The sequence below is a fragment of the Centruroides sculpturatus genome, unplaced genomic scaffold (genome assembly GCF_000671375.1).
Source record: "Centruroides sculpturatus isolate CEXI.00-Female unplaced genomic scaffold, Cexi_2.0 scaffold606, whole genome shotgun sequence".
In the NCBI taxonomy this organism is placed as follows: Eukaryota; Metazoa; Arthropoda; class Arachnida; order Scorpiones; family Buthidae; genus Centruroides; species Centruroides sculpturatus.
Window position 1 is genome coordinate 397,316 of NW_019384730.1, and position 18,061 is coordinate 415,376.

The following is an 18,061-nucleotide window of genomic DNA, read 5'->3' on the forward strand; positions in this document are numbered from 1 at the left end:
GTTTTGGTGTTATATTATTTCATACAATTATTGTGTTTTAATTTTATTCGATATTAAAACATTTAATACTTTCATATTTTAAAAATTTACTTGAATATTCTCAACATTCGGATTATTTCCTTTGAGTAAAAATTATTTTTGTGATTAGAAAAATTAATTTTGTGTTTAGTGCCACTCAAATTTATTTAGGAAATTTATTGAAAAATTAATTTTGTGATCTGAAATAATTCTATTCAACAAATTTTTATTTGCAATTTTAAAAAAATTATTTTGTAATTATAATTTTGTGAGTACTTATTGTTAAAATAAAATAAAATTTAAATTTAAAAATTAATACAACCTTATTGTTAAAATAAAATTAAGATTTGTGATCGAAAAATTAATTTAGTTATCTGAAATAATTTCATTGAATAAATTTTTATTTGTAATTTTAATTTATTCAACATCTGAAATTAATTTTGTGATCAGTATGTGTCAAACCACTACTACTTATATATATATATATAAACTATATTACATACAAATAAAAACCCAGTGAAGCAGGTCCTTGCAGCTAGTAATTATATATTAGAGCCAAACAAATAAAAGATTAGATTGGGTTATATTACTGCTGTATTAATAGTAGCAGTAATATAGCCCAATCTAATCCAGCAATTGTTTTCTTTTTCAATATTTTATAGGCCTATTGTTATTATGCATTTATTATCTTCTGGCACAAACATGTTTTTAGACTTTTATACACACTGGCAAGTCAAAAAAATCCTTGAAAGCAAAAATGAATTTCAGCCATGTTTTGCTTTACAGCAGTCTAGTCCTCAGTCTTCTATATTTAGTAGAATTTTTATTTACACATAATTTATATACTGAAGCTCTAATTATACTGTACAATGTTTCACTTTCTTCACACATAATAGCATTACTTTCTACTATTTTGCTACTAAAATTGGAACTAAAGATGACATTCTTGTCACTTTGATTTATTTTCTTCATTTTTGTAAACTATACAGTGTGAAGACTGGACAAGTTTTGAAAAATTTTTTTGAAGATATACTAGTTTATATATTTTAAAATTTATTTTTAAGTAAATACCTTTAGTCCTGCACAATGTGCAAAAAAACTTTCTGGACTCTGTGAATGATACATAGCACCATGTCCAACAGCTCCAATTGGTGCTCTTATTGTTAAATTTCCACAGTCATATTCATTACCAGATCTATATCTATATTTTGCAGCTTCATTGACAATCTAAAAAATATGTATAATCAAATAAATATCATCTAAAAAATATTGCTCAATATTATAATAAAATCAAATCATAAATGAAGATTTTTTAAGAAAAATTTGAAAAATATTTCAAAATAAATCTGTTAGATTTATTTTAATTTTAAACATTGTTCAACATTAACTGTTAAAGATAATTTTTAATACATCTAATAGTTTTAAAAAAATACAACCTTTTCCTGTCATATCAATTTATATGAATTTCATAGTTGCATTTAAACTGAATGAATTTAATATATTTCTTATCAAGGATTTTTAAAAATTAACCAGAAAATAATTTAACCTTTTATTTTTGGAAATCAAAAAATAACAAACATTTATTGAGTTTTTGATAACAATTGATATAACATGATACTTTAATATCTTTCTTTCTTTCTTTCTTTCTAAAGTAAAAACTTTTATTTTAATTATTATACATTATATAATAATTAAAATAAAAAATAATTATATTTTTATTTTATATATTTTCTTTGTAACTAGTAACTTGTTTTTATCTGTTTTGTTATTGTTACTGGGTTGTTGTAATGGGGTGGCATNTGAAAAGTACTAAATTAATGAAATTCTATAAAAGAGAAGTGCCTTAAAGCAAAGTATGTCTGTATTGAAAATTTTCATTGAAAAAGAATTGATAGTAATAAAAAACAACATTATAATTTTAAAAAATGAGGAGCAAATTAATAATAATAATAATAATAAACATCTAAAAAATAAGCAGTAGGCACTTAAAATCAATTGTTCAGATGGTGTTTTGTTGTATAAGTGTAAAAGGTTAAACTTTGTTAATAGCACATCAATTATTTTAATTTTTTACTATTTCACATTTTTTCTGTTATAAGCACTCAACATCTTTCAAATGTACTATCCCTTTTTTTATAAGAAGTCTGCTTCTACTCAAATATTTCATGTCAGCAAGTAAATCAGTGAGGCCAATTTAATTTACTACATGATATTATGAGATATATTGTAAATAAATTAAAGATTTAAAATACCTGCTGTTGGATCACTTTCAAGTGCTATATCAAGTGCATTCGTAACAGCTTGGTAAAGATTCATTCGAGCAGTTTCACCTATATAAAAATATATAAATTTAAATTAAATAATTGATTTATACAAGGCCAACCTGACTGGTAAATGTATTAGCTTTGACAGAAAAACAATAGCAAATAGCAATCAAAATTTTAACATTTAAAGCATTATTTAAGACTGATAATATGCAATCATTTTCAGTCTTACCAATAGCATGAAAGGATAACTTAAAGAATGTCTATTTACCTGAATATAATGATAACTATAATAAAACTGTGATTACAATACACAAAGTTTTATAAATGGATTTTAACTTGAATGTTTTGGATTATGGATTCTGATAACAACAGTAAATGAGTAATAACAATATCTGCATTTAAATTAAGTAAATTCTACCATATTTAAATTTTGACATTGATTAGAAATTTTTGAAGATTTTAATAAAATTATGTTTACTACATCAAGTATGATAAATAGTTAAGGTACAAAAATTAATCATTAATATATTCCATATGTCCTAAGAATATTAGTAATTTATCCATGAATCTATCATTTCATTGTACTTACTACATAAATTCAAACTATACTCAAATAACATAAATTCTTATTAACTAATAACATATTTGAGATCTATGGGATTTATTATAAACGATGAAACTAAAAATTAATTAATTCTTACTTAATAAATATTCTTAATTAAATATTAATTACACATAAAAATAATTTTTTAGCACTTTAAACCAATTTTATTAAACTATGACCACACGAATATACCCATTTCCATATTAAATTAAAGCATTCTTTATCTATTATTAATTTTATTCACCATTGCTGTAAAACTATATAACTATTTAAATAAATGTTCAGCTTTCATGATTAATAAAGTATTTCATATTCTAATAATAGCTCTTTAAATTGCAATCAACTTGTGTACTATGATTAAAGTCACTTCTATCAGGTTGTAAAGGTATAATTCATTTTGAAAAAAAAAAGTTTATTGACAATTAACAGCAATTACAGTTCAAACTTTAAGTAATCACTATCAATATCAATCACATCTCATCACCTTTGTTGCAAACTTTTGATCCCATGAGCATAGAATGATTGGGATTTTTCTTTGAGAAAAGTCTCAAGCATTGTTCTCACATGAATATTATCATAGAACTGGTTCAATATGGTTCTACAAGCCACAAAATAGTATGATAGTCAGTTAGTGCCATGTCTGGACTGTAAGATGGATGAGTCAGAACTTCCCAGCCTGGAATAGCCAGCTTTTCTAAGAGTATCTTTTCTCTATGTGCTGACATGTTATCATAGCAAAAAACTTTGTCAAGATCAAAACAAAATCAAAGAACTTTTTCCAAGTATTGACAAAGTTCTTTGATCTTGGTGTTCAAATGATCCAATTGTTTACAGTAGAATTCTTTTGTAATAATGATGTTTATTGGAAGCAGCTCCAATATGATGATGCCAAACAAATGCAGATTCTTCTTTACCTTCTTCCACAGCATCAGCTCTTTGACATTTGCAATAGACAGTTGACCTTTGTTCACCCATAAATGTTTTAACAAATGATTTGCAAATGAAATTGTGAGCTTTTGTTTTGAAACAAACAAATACCTGTTTTCCAATGAGAGTGTTTACTTTGGCAGTGAAGGACATGTCAGAACACGCACGATGTAGTCAGAACCATTCGAGCGTTCAAACAAGTTTGATTTTTTCGTGCATTCGGACGTTGAATTTCAAGTGTTTTTGTTTTTTCAACATGGATATTAATAAATTGATTAGTCTTGTGTTCGAGAATAGGTATTTGTGGGACATGAAAGACAAAAACTATCACAACAGAGATATTTCTCGGCAGAGATAGCTCTCATTCTGAAATACATGAAAAACTTTTGCAGGTTGTTCCACAAATCTTGATATAATATTTGGAACTCTCCCTTGTGGAAAATAAGTGGTTAACATGCTCTGTTTTCCCACCACCTATCAACAATAACTTAATCAACGGACTTTCAAGAAAATAAAACTCATCAAGTTTGTCCATTTTGCTGGGAGGCAGAAACGCACTGACTGTCAGAAAACGTGCACAGTATATCCACCTTGTTCTGACGAGGATTTTGGACATACTTGTCAGAACAAGATTTTGTCAGAATTCGCATCCACAGTAAACGTAGCCTTACTTGACTTGTTTTTTAAAATTTTAGCCAATTCAGTAATTAGTTTAATACTGTAGCCATGTTTTGTTGTCAGCTTTTTAATAGATTCAATCTCTTGCTATTTATCCTTTTTTCTAGAACAATATATGTAAAGTCTTTGAACAAGTGTTCTAAATGCTGCTATTTTAAAACTTTTTGGATCATTAGAGACAGAAGGTATGAAAAAAGAAGGTGGATTTAGTTTGTGAACACAATACTCACAAAACCTTATCCCCTTGAAAATATACAAGGCCAACCTGACTGGTAAATGTATTAGCTTTGACAGAAAAACAATTTCATATGCATGGAAATGCTTTTATGATAAACTGGGGAGTGCCGACATAATTTAATTTTATTAATTAACATTATGTTATACCTAAAATTTTTATATATGTATTAAAATTAAATTTATATTTACCATTGTTTAGTTTTTGTTGTTATATATCACTAGCAGACCCTGCCATGCGTTGTTGTGGCTCAAAATGTATCTATTATAAATGTATAACACTTCCCCATGGGGGGAATTTTTCAAAAAATCCCTTCTTAGTGTACATTCTCTTGACGTACCCTATTAAAACGCAATCAAAAACACAAAAAACTGCATCTAAAATAGTATAAATAGAAGAAGAGTTCTTTATGGTAAGCCTTAATCCTGTCCATCTCCGCCCAGGGGGGAATTTCGACATGTATATTATATAAAAACACGTGCGTATTCGAATGCAGTGTTGTGTCAAAATTTTAAAGGAATCAGTAGGAACAAACGAACATTACATTTTTATTTATATAGATAGATAGAAGATGATCTGCTTTAGTTCATTTTCACAGAAAAGCAAACTTAGGGCGTCGTACTTGTATCTGTTGGACATAAAAGCCTTAACCTAGATTATATCTTTAAATTTATATGAATGTTTAACGGAATAATATACAGCCTATGTCCACCCTGAAGTTCCATTCTAAATATTGGTGAAAGAATTTTTGAAATCAGATGAGTAGTTTTGGAGATTACCTGCTACATCCAAACTTACTTACAAACATTACCTCTTTATAATATTAGTATAGATTATGTTTGTGTTCCAATTTTTAAAAAAGTAATATTTTGAAAAGTTATTCTGCATTCCAATTTGGAATATCATTAATTTAAATACCTGAGGCAGACCTTGAGTAAGATCGAAAACATTTGTCAAAAGTGAACCAGACTTTAAAGTGTGTTTGTGATTCTTTCCAGTATTGAGAAGAAGGTAATTTTAATTATAGAGGTTCCACATTTACATTGATATACTATTACTTGTAGCTCAGATATGATATAAGAAATGATTAAAAAAAACATCAGTATAAAATATATGAAAGAATATTAAAATAACAAAGTTAAATGTAAGTTTTGTAACATTACTTGATCAAATGCAGGAAATATATAATCAGCAAACTGAATTTCTGCAATAGCAGTTGCTCCAGCAGCAGCTACACCTATACCAAAGCCAGCTATACCCTGCTCACAGAGAGGAGTATTGAAAACTCTATCCTTTCCTGAAAATATAAAGTGATTTTAGAAAATGCTTAATTCAAAAGTCCATTAAAAATAGTGAAAAACAGTATGATTGCATTCTATGTAAATCTGAAATACCATATTTTATAGCATGTAAGATGCCACTTTTGTTGAGGAGGGAAAAATTACCTTGCACCGTGTGATGTTTTAATCTCCCACAGGCTAATGGAATCTTCAAATGATCTTCAGTAAGTTACCTAGTAACCTCTACTTAGCCCAACTCTTAAATACAAATGTTATTGTTTAATTAAACATATTATTATTATTGTTTTTGTCAGAGCTAAGTTGCTTCTGCATATATTTGTGTAAAATATTTTAATGGTAAATAACTTCTTTGAAACGCATGTTTTTCCCTGACAAATAACAAATAACAGTGTGCAATTAAATTTTACTTTTTTTTAACCAGAATACAATAAAAAAAAAATTGATGCTGAGTACCAAAAGCCTGGGATGACTTAAATACATTAAATACTTTTCCTAAATATTTTGTGCTGAAATGGAGGTCATTTTATATGGTGTAAAATACAATAGTATAATAAAATATATAGTAATAAAATTTTACCTACAAAATTTAAAATAGTGCAAATTTCAAGATTTAAAATTATATATACGTTTCAAAATAGGTAGGTAGGGTATATTCATGTTTCCAATAATGGGAGCACCACTTTAGCTAGTATGTGAAATACAGTATGATTACAAAATAAAATATCCACCATTTATGCTGTTTAAGTGCATCCATATATATAGTAAACAACTACCTAATACAGTGGAACTCCATTATCTAGCTCAAACAGTACTGGGCCTGATCTGAATGACTGAAAATCTAGAAAATTCATTAACAACATAATAAACCAATGTTTTTGGGTACATACTATCTACTTGAATCTTGTTTATTAATAGAACTTATTATACTGGTATAGTTTCTGATCATCAAAGAGAAGAGATCTTAGTCAAAAGTCAAAACAAAATATCTTTATTTTGACTAAGATCTCTTCTATATAGATAATCTGGCAGATTGTTTGGTTTACATGAATCAGAAATTATTTGTGATTTTGACCACTATTGTGCTATTATTTTAACAGACACTGTTGTTATAAAACAAATTTTTTTATTCATAACAATTTTATTAAAATATTCACTAAGTGATGATTCTAGTGCTAGTGATGAAAAACATCTGAAAATCAATAATTTTGGAATAGAAGTTCAACAAAAGGCAAGATAGCATGTTTTAATTTTTACCTGCTGCATTTACTGATCTTTTAGTTTAATCAGACTATAACATAAAAAAACAACTGTATCAGTTAAAAAACTAAAACATAAAAAAACAACTGTTTAAATCAGCAAACAATTTTAATGTATAGACAATGCTTTCAACCTATTAACTTAATGGGATTGTATCAGATTAATGCATTTATATGTTCTATTTTTAGAATGTATATGAATTTCAACATAAACATTAAAAAATTCAAATTTTTTATAGAAAATTCATTTAAATTTCAATATTGTTGTTAAAAGAACAACATTGAAATTCAAATGTGTATTCCAAACAGAATTAATAAATTTTATTATTACGTGTGAGGTTATAAAAATTAAAACAAAAAGTTTAGTTTGATGTTATTTTTGTAACATCATTTTCCTGCATTGTTTCCAGTTTTTCATAAACTGAAACAATGTAGGAAACTGAAGTTTTTAATTAAATAAAACTGATATTGTTTGTAACATCAAACTAAACTTTTCATTTTAATTTTTAAAAAATTGCATATGATAATAAAATTTGTTATTGTACAGAACGTGTGTTTGAATTTTAATGTTGTTCTAAAGTATGAATTCCGTAACATTCATATTGGAGCATACATATATTCTGAAAATAGAATGTATAAATATAGTAAAACTTCTGTAACTAGAAACTCCAAGGGGCAGGAAAAAACTTTGAATTAGAGAACAATAGAGTAAAAAATGTTGATTCTGAACAGATTTGTACTTTTACCTTTCTTGCATTATATAAAGAATCTTTGATAGTTTTTTTTTTTTTTTGTTTTAAACAACCCATGTAATGCCTTTCAGCAAACTTTTCAATGTAACTAATGGAAATGAACAGTTTGCAGGTATATCTTGTTGAGATAAAGTAAGAAGATCTCTTACTTTGAATTGGAATGTTGTCTGATAATTGGTATTGGAGAGCAGATACAACTAATTGTCTAAAAATTTCATGGAAATCCAACAATTAATCACTTTGAATAGAATAAATATTAAAATTTGAGTTGGAGAAATTGAATGTAACATAAATCAGTCAGGAACCATGAAAAACTTCAACTTGAAGAAAATTTGAGTTAAAACATTCAAGTTGGACATGTTAAATCTTGATGCTATTCCATTGAGATCAAAGTGCTTTGTTTTCTTTGAGTTACAGACATTTGAGTTAGAGAAGTTTTACTGTACATCAACCTGATGCAGGCCTATTAGTAGGCCAAAACATTTGTCTGTACATGAAAACTGTTTGCTGATTTGAAAATAAGTTGTTTTTTATGTTATTCATCTCATCCAGTTTTAATGAGTAGTGTTTCTGATTCATCTGACTATAATTATAATAATAATATAGAAATGTAATAAAAAATGATGACAATAGTAATTAATAAAATTATCATGTTTAAAAAAATGCTACAATACATACACATTTACTTGAATCCCCAACTTTATATTTCTTCCTATCAGAAAACTAGTTATTATGTAGTTACTGAATTATGTGGTCTTAAGAAACATATTCCTTACATAAAATGTTGCAGATGTTGCAAAACATAATACAGTTGACCCCCCTATAACATGGGTTCCTATAGTTCGGATTCCTATATCACGGCGAAAAAATTGCGATAGTATTCGTACAAACATGCTAAAAAAACTCCTATAATTTGGTAAAACGTCATCGCCGACTCGTGTCGCGACAGGATTGCACAAACTATTGAGTTTAAACGAGCAGCGGACCTACTAAAAACCATTTATTATTTAATGTCCATAAAAATTATATTTATATTAATGATGTCTCTAAAGTTCAGCAAATTTTTCACGAAAAAAATAATTTATCAGGAAGCACGTGAGCACCATTCGATGACAATATCCACTACGAAAACAAGCTTAAGCAACGGCGTAGTTGAACAGTGCACACTCGGTAAGTAATCCTACAATTTTTTGTTTATAGCATAGTTTATATGGATTATTCCCAAAAAATTATATGTATTTTGGAAATGTTGAGTCGAATTAGTCTAGAATTGATTAATTTTATGGAAGAAACCTTTCAAACAGCTGTAGTCCGTAAACAGCATACGTGCCGGGCTGTGATTGGCTGGACTCCTAGAAGCTGGATTCATAAAACTTGGAACGTATTTACCGTGTTATAGGGGGTCAACTGTATGTTGCAGATGGATATTTCAAATAAACTTATTGCTATAAGTTTATTTAAAATGTGTTTCTTTGTTGGTTTGCTAAAGTATTGATTTTGTATTATTTTCAGTGAATGTTTCATTTTTGTATTAGTCTTCAATTTTGTAATTATCATTTATGTATATTAAATATGGGATCCATTCAAAGATGATAAAAATTGTTAAAGTATTTTAAATATTAAACTATTTTACTATTCTTTAATGAAATTAATAAAATGCTTTCTAAATATAAAAATGTAATTTATATTTTGTAGAAGAACAAGTAGCATAAAAATTTATCATCACAATAAAAATTTGTAAAATATCATTGTCATATACAGTTACTTACCATATTTATCTTGAAGACCAACAGTACATCTAAAAACACCACCAAATGCTACATCTTCTCCAAATATCACTGAATAAAATACAAAAATATAGTTAGAACATATTAATTTGTGTGCTAATTAATAAAAATTACTGTTATATGAAAATTTAATTCAAACAAGAACATATTATCTATTTAATTATATTCATTTAATAAATTGATATAAATCTTTATCTATAATGGATAAATTTTAGTTATTTATAAAACTTTTATTATGCAAATATTAAAATACTTTTAAGATTTAAAAATATCAAGAAATCAAATAAATCTTTATAAATACAAACAAACCAATTTTTAGAAAATTTTAATTTTTAAATTTCCAAATATTTAGTAATTCAATATATAAGTTAACCAAAAAAGTGTTAGAATATATAAGAGTTATTCAAATGAAATGCAGACTAGACTGTATAATATATGGTGTCACTGGTCACAATAACAGGATTACAGTACACACAGCATAAAGACAAAGTTTCTTTAACTTCTACAGGATATCACTTCCTGCATTCAGACTTGTGTTCCAGCTTAGTACTAACTTGTACCATACTGGAACACATCTGAATTCAGGAAATGCACAGAAAGAGGAAGACTGTTGGATAAACCACTTTTTTTAAATTTGAGAATTTTAAAGGTCTGAAGATATGAAGTTGCACATGTGTTTGAATGCAGAAGGTGATTTCCTATAGTGGCTAATGCAACTTTGTCACTCTGCTGTATACTGTAATCATGTTTTAGTAATCAATGACACCATGTGTTATACAGTTCAATCTATGTTTCATTGAACAACCCTTACAGTATCTTATTTTTTTTGTTATTTCTATTTTGCTAATAAAAGTAATAAAACAGAATCTTTAACTAATACATTTTATATTATTACATGACATTACAACAAGTAGGAAATGCCAACAAATTAAGCATGTGCACTGTGAACAAATAATAATTAAAATGGTTAATGTTTAAAGCACTGGTTAAGACTGAAAATTATAAATATAGCAATTACAAGTTATCAGTCATGTTGAGGCTGATAATATAAAAAGGTAGCTTAAAAATACCTATTTACTTGAAGATAATGATACTTATAACTAAAATGCTGATTACAATAAGCAAAGTTTTATAAGTGAATTTTAATTTGTATGTAATATGAATTACTTGATATTTAATTCTTTAATTTTAGATATTATCTAATAGATGTTTTGCTCCTGATTGTCTTTAGTGGTCCAAATCTAACACTATTTCACAATGTTCTCTATGTTTTTGTAATTTAAAACAATTCTTTGTAAACAAATACTGTTTTATATATTATTTACACTTATTTAATTTACATACAGGCATACCTTGCTAATAAGGTGGATTAAGTTCCAAACCACTGCTGAAGGGCAAATATTGCCTTAAAGTGAAACAGCCTATTTTTTTTCACTTGCCAGTACATATAAAAGCCTAAAAATATATTTATACTATCATTTATTAAATGCACAATAGTGCTAGGTCTAAAAAATACAAAGTAAAAATAATACAAAAAAATCCTGAAAATCCCTTCATGTTTATTATTTTTGGCTCTTGCCTTAGCAAGAGCCAAAAATAATAAACACGAATCTAATTGAAAAGTACTAAATTAATGAAATTCTATAAAAGAGAAGTGCCTTAAAGCAAAGTATGTCTGTATTGAAAATTTTCATTGAAAAAGAATTGATAGTAATAAAAAACAACATTATAATTTTAAAAAATGAGGAGCAAATTAATAATAATAATAATAATAATAAACATCTAAAAAATAAGCAGTAGGCACTTAAAATCAATTGTTCAGATGGTGTTTTGTTGTATAAGTGTAAAAGGTTAAACTTTGTTAATAGCACATCAATTATTTTAATTTTTTACTATTTCACATTTTTTCTGTTATAAGCACTCAACATCTTTCAAATGTACTATCCCTTTTTTTATAAGAAGTCTGCTTCTACTCAAATATTTCATGTCAGCAAGTAAATCAGTGAGGCCAATTTAATTTACTACATGATATTATGAGATATATTGTAAATAAATTAAAGATTTAAAATACCTGCTGTTGGATCACTTTCAAGTGCTATATCAAGTGCATTCGTAACAGCTTGGTAAAGATTCATTCGAGCAGTTTCACCTATATAAAAATATATAAATTTAAATTAAATAATTGATTATAAAAAATATAAATTTTAACTAGTAAATAGAGTAGAAGTTATATACAGTGATCACTATTGAAAATAAACTATATATATATAAGTATATAAAATAACAAAGTATGTATAATCCTGAATGGTCTTAAATACCACAATGGAACCATTTTTAAATTGTCAGTATGCATATTAATAGCTTACAACATAATCAGTGGTGACTTGTGACTGTCTGATACAGGAGTGCTGAATACAGTAACATAACTAAAACATTATTAGGAGTAAATGGAAAGGTGAATATAAGTTTGCAAGTTAGAACATGCCAACTTACATTCACCTCTGTACCATTATAGATGAATGGTAAGCTTTTAGATATTGTATATGCATTTGTTTAAGTGTTTTTGACACATTCAAATTTTTTCTGCATTTATCTGATCTTTTCATAATTATATTTATTTACAAAGGTTAGGCAGCCTGGGTCCTCTGGGTTCCTCCCTGGTTATACTACTGCTTTACATAGCAAATTATATTAAAAGCAACAGGATGAAACATTCAGCTACTACATGAATGTTTGATCCTGTGGCTGGATACTAAGATAGCCAAAAATGTTTGATAAATAAAAATTGTTGCTGGAACAGGCTAGAACTTTTTAAATTTATCTTATTAATATATGTTTTTTAAGAAAATAATAATAATAATAATAATGATTTAAATAAGAAAATAAACAAGTAAAGATTGCATTTTTTCAATGAAACAGATAAAATTATTTCACTATCATTAAATACTATAATCTGCTAACTGTAGTTGGATTTAATGGAAATAGATGTGTTCTTTTGAACATGTGTATAAATAATAATCAATTATCTTTTGAAATAATATAATAATTTTACTATAATTATTTTATAATACAGTTTCTTTATTATAATACATTTAAAAATATATACTACGTACCTCCGAAACCTTTAACCGATATGAATAAAAAGGTTTCGGAGGTACATAGTATTTAGTAAACTCTGGTGTGTAGTTGTACGTTATTACTTAAAAATATATTTTTCACTGATAGATTACTATCCCAAGTCAGCAAAATTGTGATTTCCTATTTTCAGCATTTGTCAGCTTTGCATCTGCATGCATATCCTGCAAAAGAACCATGTCCCATGTCAGCCTTTATAAAGCTTTAAATAATTCAGAATTTTAGGGAAAATCAAATAATACCTCAATTCTCAGAGAGTATGCAGAGTAATGCAAACATTTAGTTTGCTAAAAATACATGGCCAACCATCATCATCAGCTATATAGAAATGTTACAAAGGCCCTCTGCCTGTAGAGCAAAGGAAACTCAACGATTTGGTGAAACTGAAAATATTTACAATCAAATATTTATTGAAAGTTTGGTGGTGAGGTATGACTCTGATGTAATTATTGGGACTGATGTGTTAAATTCATTCTTTACTATTTTACATAATTTCATATTAGATATAAAATATATTTTATATCTTTATCGTTATTTCAATGATATTTTAAAAGTGAATACATAAATGAAAGCAAACTGATTCTCTTATATAATCAAAATATTTTAACTTTTTTTAATGTAAAAAATGTAAAATATAATATTAAAAAATAGTGTAAAATGTAAATTAATTTCATTCTTCGGTTAAGTCGATATTAATTTTTTTCTACAAATCTTTTAATATTTTCTGCATTCACATTTATAAACTTTTTTCTAATTCTATAGACATTTATTTTTGGACCTTTTACTTACTTATATAGAATATATTATATGCATTCTAAAATGTTTATATATTTTCTTTAACATATTTAATTATAATTAATGTACTCTTAGAACCTATAACTGGTGTGACATAAAAAAACAAATGATAAAGTTCACCACAAACGTTTTCTAAATCGGTTTCTGTCAGTATCTAAATTTTGTCATCTTAAAAACAATTAATTTCTAAGTAAAATATAGATACAGTAGAAACTCATTTTAATGGTTCATGAAACAATGGATTTTTTCTCAGGTCCCATCAAATCAATGAAATTTTACTTCCGTTTAGCAGATCCATAACTCAGAATAATGGATTTTTTTTTCTAGCTTCATTTATTGTAAACTTTGCATTTTTTCAACATTTAGTTAATATTTGGGTAATAATTTTCTGTGAATTTATAGAGTTCGATAATACACTTGTTACATCTGGGATATATACAATTGAAGAATTATACGAAGAGAGTAATTAAGAAGTCATCTAATGAACATTCTGACATTGGTCTGAGTGTAGTGACAAAATTTAGCAAGGCTTTTATTGAGTCTTTCCAAGTCATGAAGATCTTCCTGATAAGTTTCAGCATAAACAAATAGGCTATATACAACATTACTAATATCAAGCAGTTATTAATTTCATAGACAAAAAAGTGGCATCAAAACAAACCAGGATGGACAAGATTTTTAACAAATTATGAAATCAAGTTAAGTGCTAATGAGCATATGTAATTTGCCTTATTTTCCTCTTTTTGTGCTTCCAGTTTATAGTTTTGATCAGCTTTGTTGTAGTACATAGAGCATAATGTATGATCTTGCAACACGTATTCCTGTAGAATAGATATATCAAAGGACTGAATAATTTCAAGTACAGTTATTTCTTGTATGTAAGGGATTAAGAAAATAGAATTTTGATCTACATGCAATTTTGTGTTGTTTTTAAATCATTCACCATTGGCATGTTTTTAATGCAAGCATCTGTACATCAGACTTCTAAGTTTTATTAAAGACAATAACAATGCAGAATATTAAAAAATAAATTAATGTTATAACAATAACGTTTATACAGTTTATTTAAATTGCTACGTATTACATCAAATTAGTAATCACATCTGAAAACAGAGACTTGCCTTCTGAAGGTGGAACGGTATCAGGTACATAAGTAAAATGCGAAGACAGTCGAAATATCGATGCATTACAATGCTTATAAATTAGTAAACCAGATTTTCGTAATTTCAGCTGTCTCGAAAAACATCTACCAATAACCGTGCCAATGGAGGCGGCCATTTTATTTCCGAATACTAGCAATTATATCACATCTTGGTTTCGTATTTATTGAAATTAAAAATATTACTCAATTGGCATTATTGTAATTAATGCGAAATAAATAAATAAATACTATTTAAATATAACTTTGGTAATTTTTTAAAAATAGTTCAGATCTTAATGCAGATAAAATGGTGTCTGTACGAAACGCTAAACTCGTTTAACGTCATTCTCAAAGCAAACTGTGTTTCTGTTTTGGACTACCGGATGACCGAAGTGGCTAAGGCACCAGCCTACGTCCTTGGGGCCTGGGATCAAATAGCTCGGGATACCCCAGGAGTTTTTCATGGGCGGTCTGTCCCGTGTATGTCGGGTCTCGGCCACTCCATTTATCTTTCTGGCCGAACCCACGATGGACATGGAAAAAAGGCCCTGTTCGTGCCAAGAGCGAGAAGAGTAAACAAAGATTGCATAAAGGATTGATTGACGGAATAAGGCAACATAACGCTCGGGCTTAGTGCCAAGGGAGAGATACTGTCAGGAAAGAAACTCCAGAAAACTCTTAGCGGCTAATCAGTTCTTCAAGCGCGTATCTACGAATACTACTAAAAGTGTTCAGTGGTATCATCCATTCGATCACTAGTTGGCTCCGTGGTGGATATGATGAAAAAGACATCTTAGTGCTCACTGGATGGAAAGAGCAAAAAATGAGAAAAAGAAAGTTTATTTCTGTTCACAACAAATTAAAAACGTATAAAACACGTAAATTTAATGTTATTACGAGGAAAAATCGAAAAGTCTTTGAAACTGCATTTTTTCGTGAAAAATAATTAAAATTTCAAAATATACATAAGAGAGCAATTTCTTCTCTGTTGCTTCCGTTGCTTCCATGGTCATCCTCATCACTTTCCAACGCTATATGGCAGTGGCGGGCGTGCCGTGACATTTGATGATAGGGAAGCTGTGTTTTTATAAGAAGCCGACTTCCAGGGGCAATCAGTTAATTCTTTCTTTAAATGTATTTTTAATAGATTATTTATCTGACGTACTTAATAAATAAACAAGTTCAATATAATTACCTCTGTTATTAGATCCAATATATTCCATATGCCCTGTAAATGCCACTTCTTGCTTTGATAAAAACATATAACATCTATTTATTTAGATATAATATATCTATTACCCATAATTATCTCGTTACAATTTTCAATATTTATTTTATATTATTTACTAATGTTAAATTCTATTCCGCTTCGATTTCCAAATTGCTTCAAATACGAAAGAATCGACGATTTTTCGTGTCTTTTGCCAGCTAAATTGTCAAAGACATTCTTATTCCACACACTAATTTCACTCTGTAAATGCATTTTTATGCATTTACAGAGCCATTTTATCGTGAAAATATCGAACAAATTTTTTTATTGAAGCGTTTATATTTAACTTAGGCATTGGCCTTTCTCTTTTAATAATGTTTTCTTTTTCATTATATGATCTCGAGCCAAAACTTTTTTAAAATAAATTTTCAATATCGCAATAACATTCTGAATCGCTAGCCACGATATAAGGGCTAAAATTAAAAATAAAATTATAAAAACTTGGTGAAATAAAATGTGTGGTGGATATACATATCTGGGACAAAATATTCTTCAATTGTACGAATATACTTTTAAAGAAAATTATAATTAAATACAGCTTTGTAATGAAACATACATAAAAATAACATAAAATATTCTTTACTCTTTAAATCTTAACCACTTACTCAAATAGCTCCCTACGAGTGGAATCAGAGACGGTCCTGCTAGGTGTGCGGTGTGTACATGTACGCGGGCTGCCAAATCCCGAGAGTGCCGATACCGGTCAATTTCAAATGCCTCTTTTGTCGCATCACTAATATACTTCAAAAGACACGACAGGGTTCTTGTAAATTTTAAACGTTTCTCACCATAGTTGTAAAAGTCTAAATATGTTAAACATAATAGATTGTCCGTCTTTTGTTTTCTAATTAATTCGTTTTAGGACCAGGTGTTGTCCACGGAAATTTCCAAAATTTACAACTTTTCGGTCACTCTCGTTGAACTGGAAAAATGTCTGTCTTTATTATCTAATATTACGAAGAAATCAGTCCCCACTGTACTCGGTTAGAGATTGGGTCGATTAGGCTTTTGTTTAGGTAAAATTTTGGCTCTTTCATCAGGGTTTTATTTATGTCCCTAATTCCCTAATCTCTTAATTACAGTATTTAACTACTTCTTAAGTAGAAATAAGTCGAAACCAGTTACTTTGCACTCGAATATTTGTAGTCTCGGGAAAAAGTGGAAAGACAAATTTTTATGACAAACGGATACATAGATCGTAAATTTAAGGAAAATAAATTCTAGAGCTTTTTCTGTATCTCGTGCATCTCTCTCATTCGTTAAATTTAGTTGTAAATTATGCTATCAAAGTAACAGCTAATTTTTTAACATTATACAAGAATTGTACACGTTTTTTTCTACATCCCCTTAAAGATGGGATATACGAAATCGTAATATCACTGGTTTAACATTGAAATCCGTAATATAAAATCGGAGAGAAGACTAAATATATCAAATATTTTAACGGATTTTTTAAAACTCCTGTCAACTATACAGAAAACTATCATAAAAACATACAAGTAAATTCTTATCGGTTGGGTTAAGTTATAAATCTATTCGTGATTCGCGTAATCAGGCGAGGGCGGCCAACAGCCCGGAACCGGTCCTGAATAGAATTGGATGCGGTATACGTGTAGCAGCCACCCAAGGTCTTAGAGCCGCCGCAAACTAGCGCTTTGCGAGAGCAAAACGCTAGCAAACATGCGCTAGCACAACCGATGACGTCGAAGGTTCCGCCTCTTTCTTCTTGTCCGCGCTGTTTTTCCTTCGCTAGCGCAGCGATACGAGAGTACGCTCGCTGTTCACAGAATTCAATAACTAGAGCATTTACGCTAGCAAGAGAGAGCGGGGAAGACGGATGACTACATAAACATGTCACATATCGAAAAAGAAATAATAGAATTTTATCGATGTAC

The 18,061-nt window shown here is 28.2% G+C and overlaps 1 protein-coding gene across 1 annotated transcript in view; it reads right to left on the bottom strand.

Moving 5' to 3' along the window:
• The window catches only part of LOC111628196 (2-oxoisovalerate dehydrogenase subunit beta, mitochondrial-like), a 27,938-nt gene extending 12,880 nt beyond the window's left edge, over positions 1-15,058 (bottom strand). The window contains exons 1-5 of the mRNA XM_023371936.1: positions 14,877-15,058; positions 11,897-11,974; positions 9,808-9,876; positions 5,893-6,026; positions 1,090-1,245 (exon numbers count right to left, since the gene is read on the bottom strand). Coding sequence (XP_023227704.1) covers positions 1,090-1,245; positions 5,893-6,026; positions 9,808-9,876; positions 11,897-11,974; positions 14,877-15,033 — 594 coding nt within the window. The 5' untranslated portion in view covers positions 15,034-15,058. The remainder of the gene's footprint in view (positions 1-1,089; positions 1,246-5,892; positions 6,027-9,807; positions 9,877-11,896; positions 11,975-14,876) is intronic.
• Positions 15,059-18,061: the final 3,003 nt, after the last annotated feature.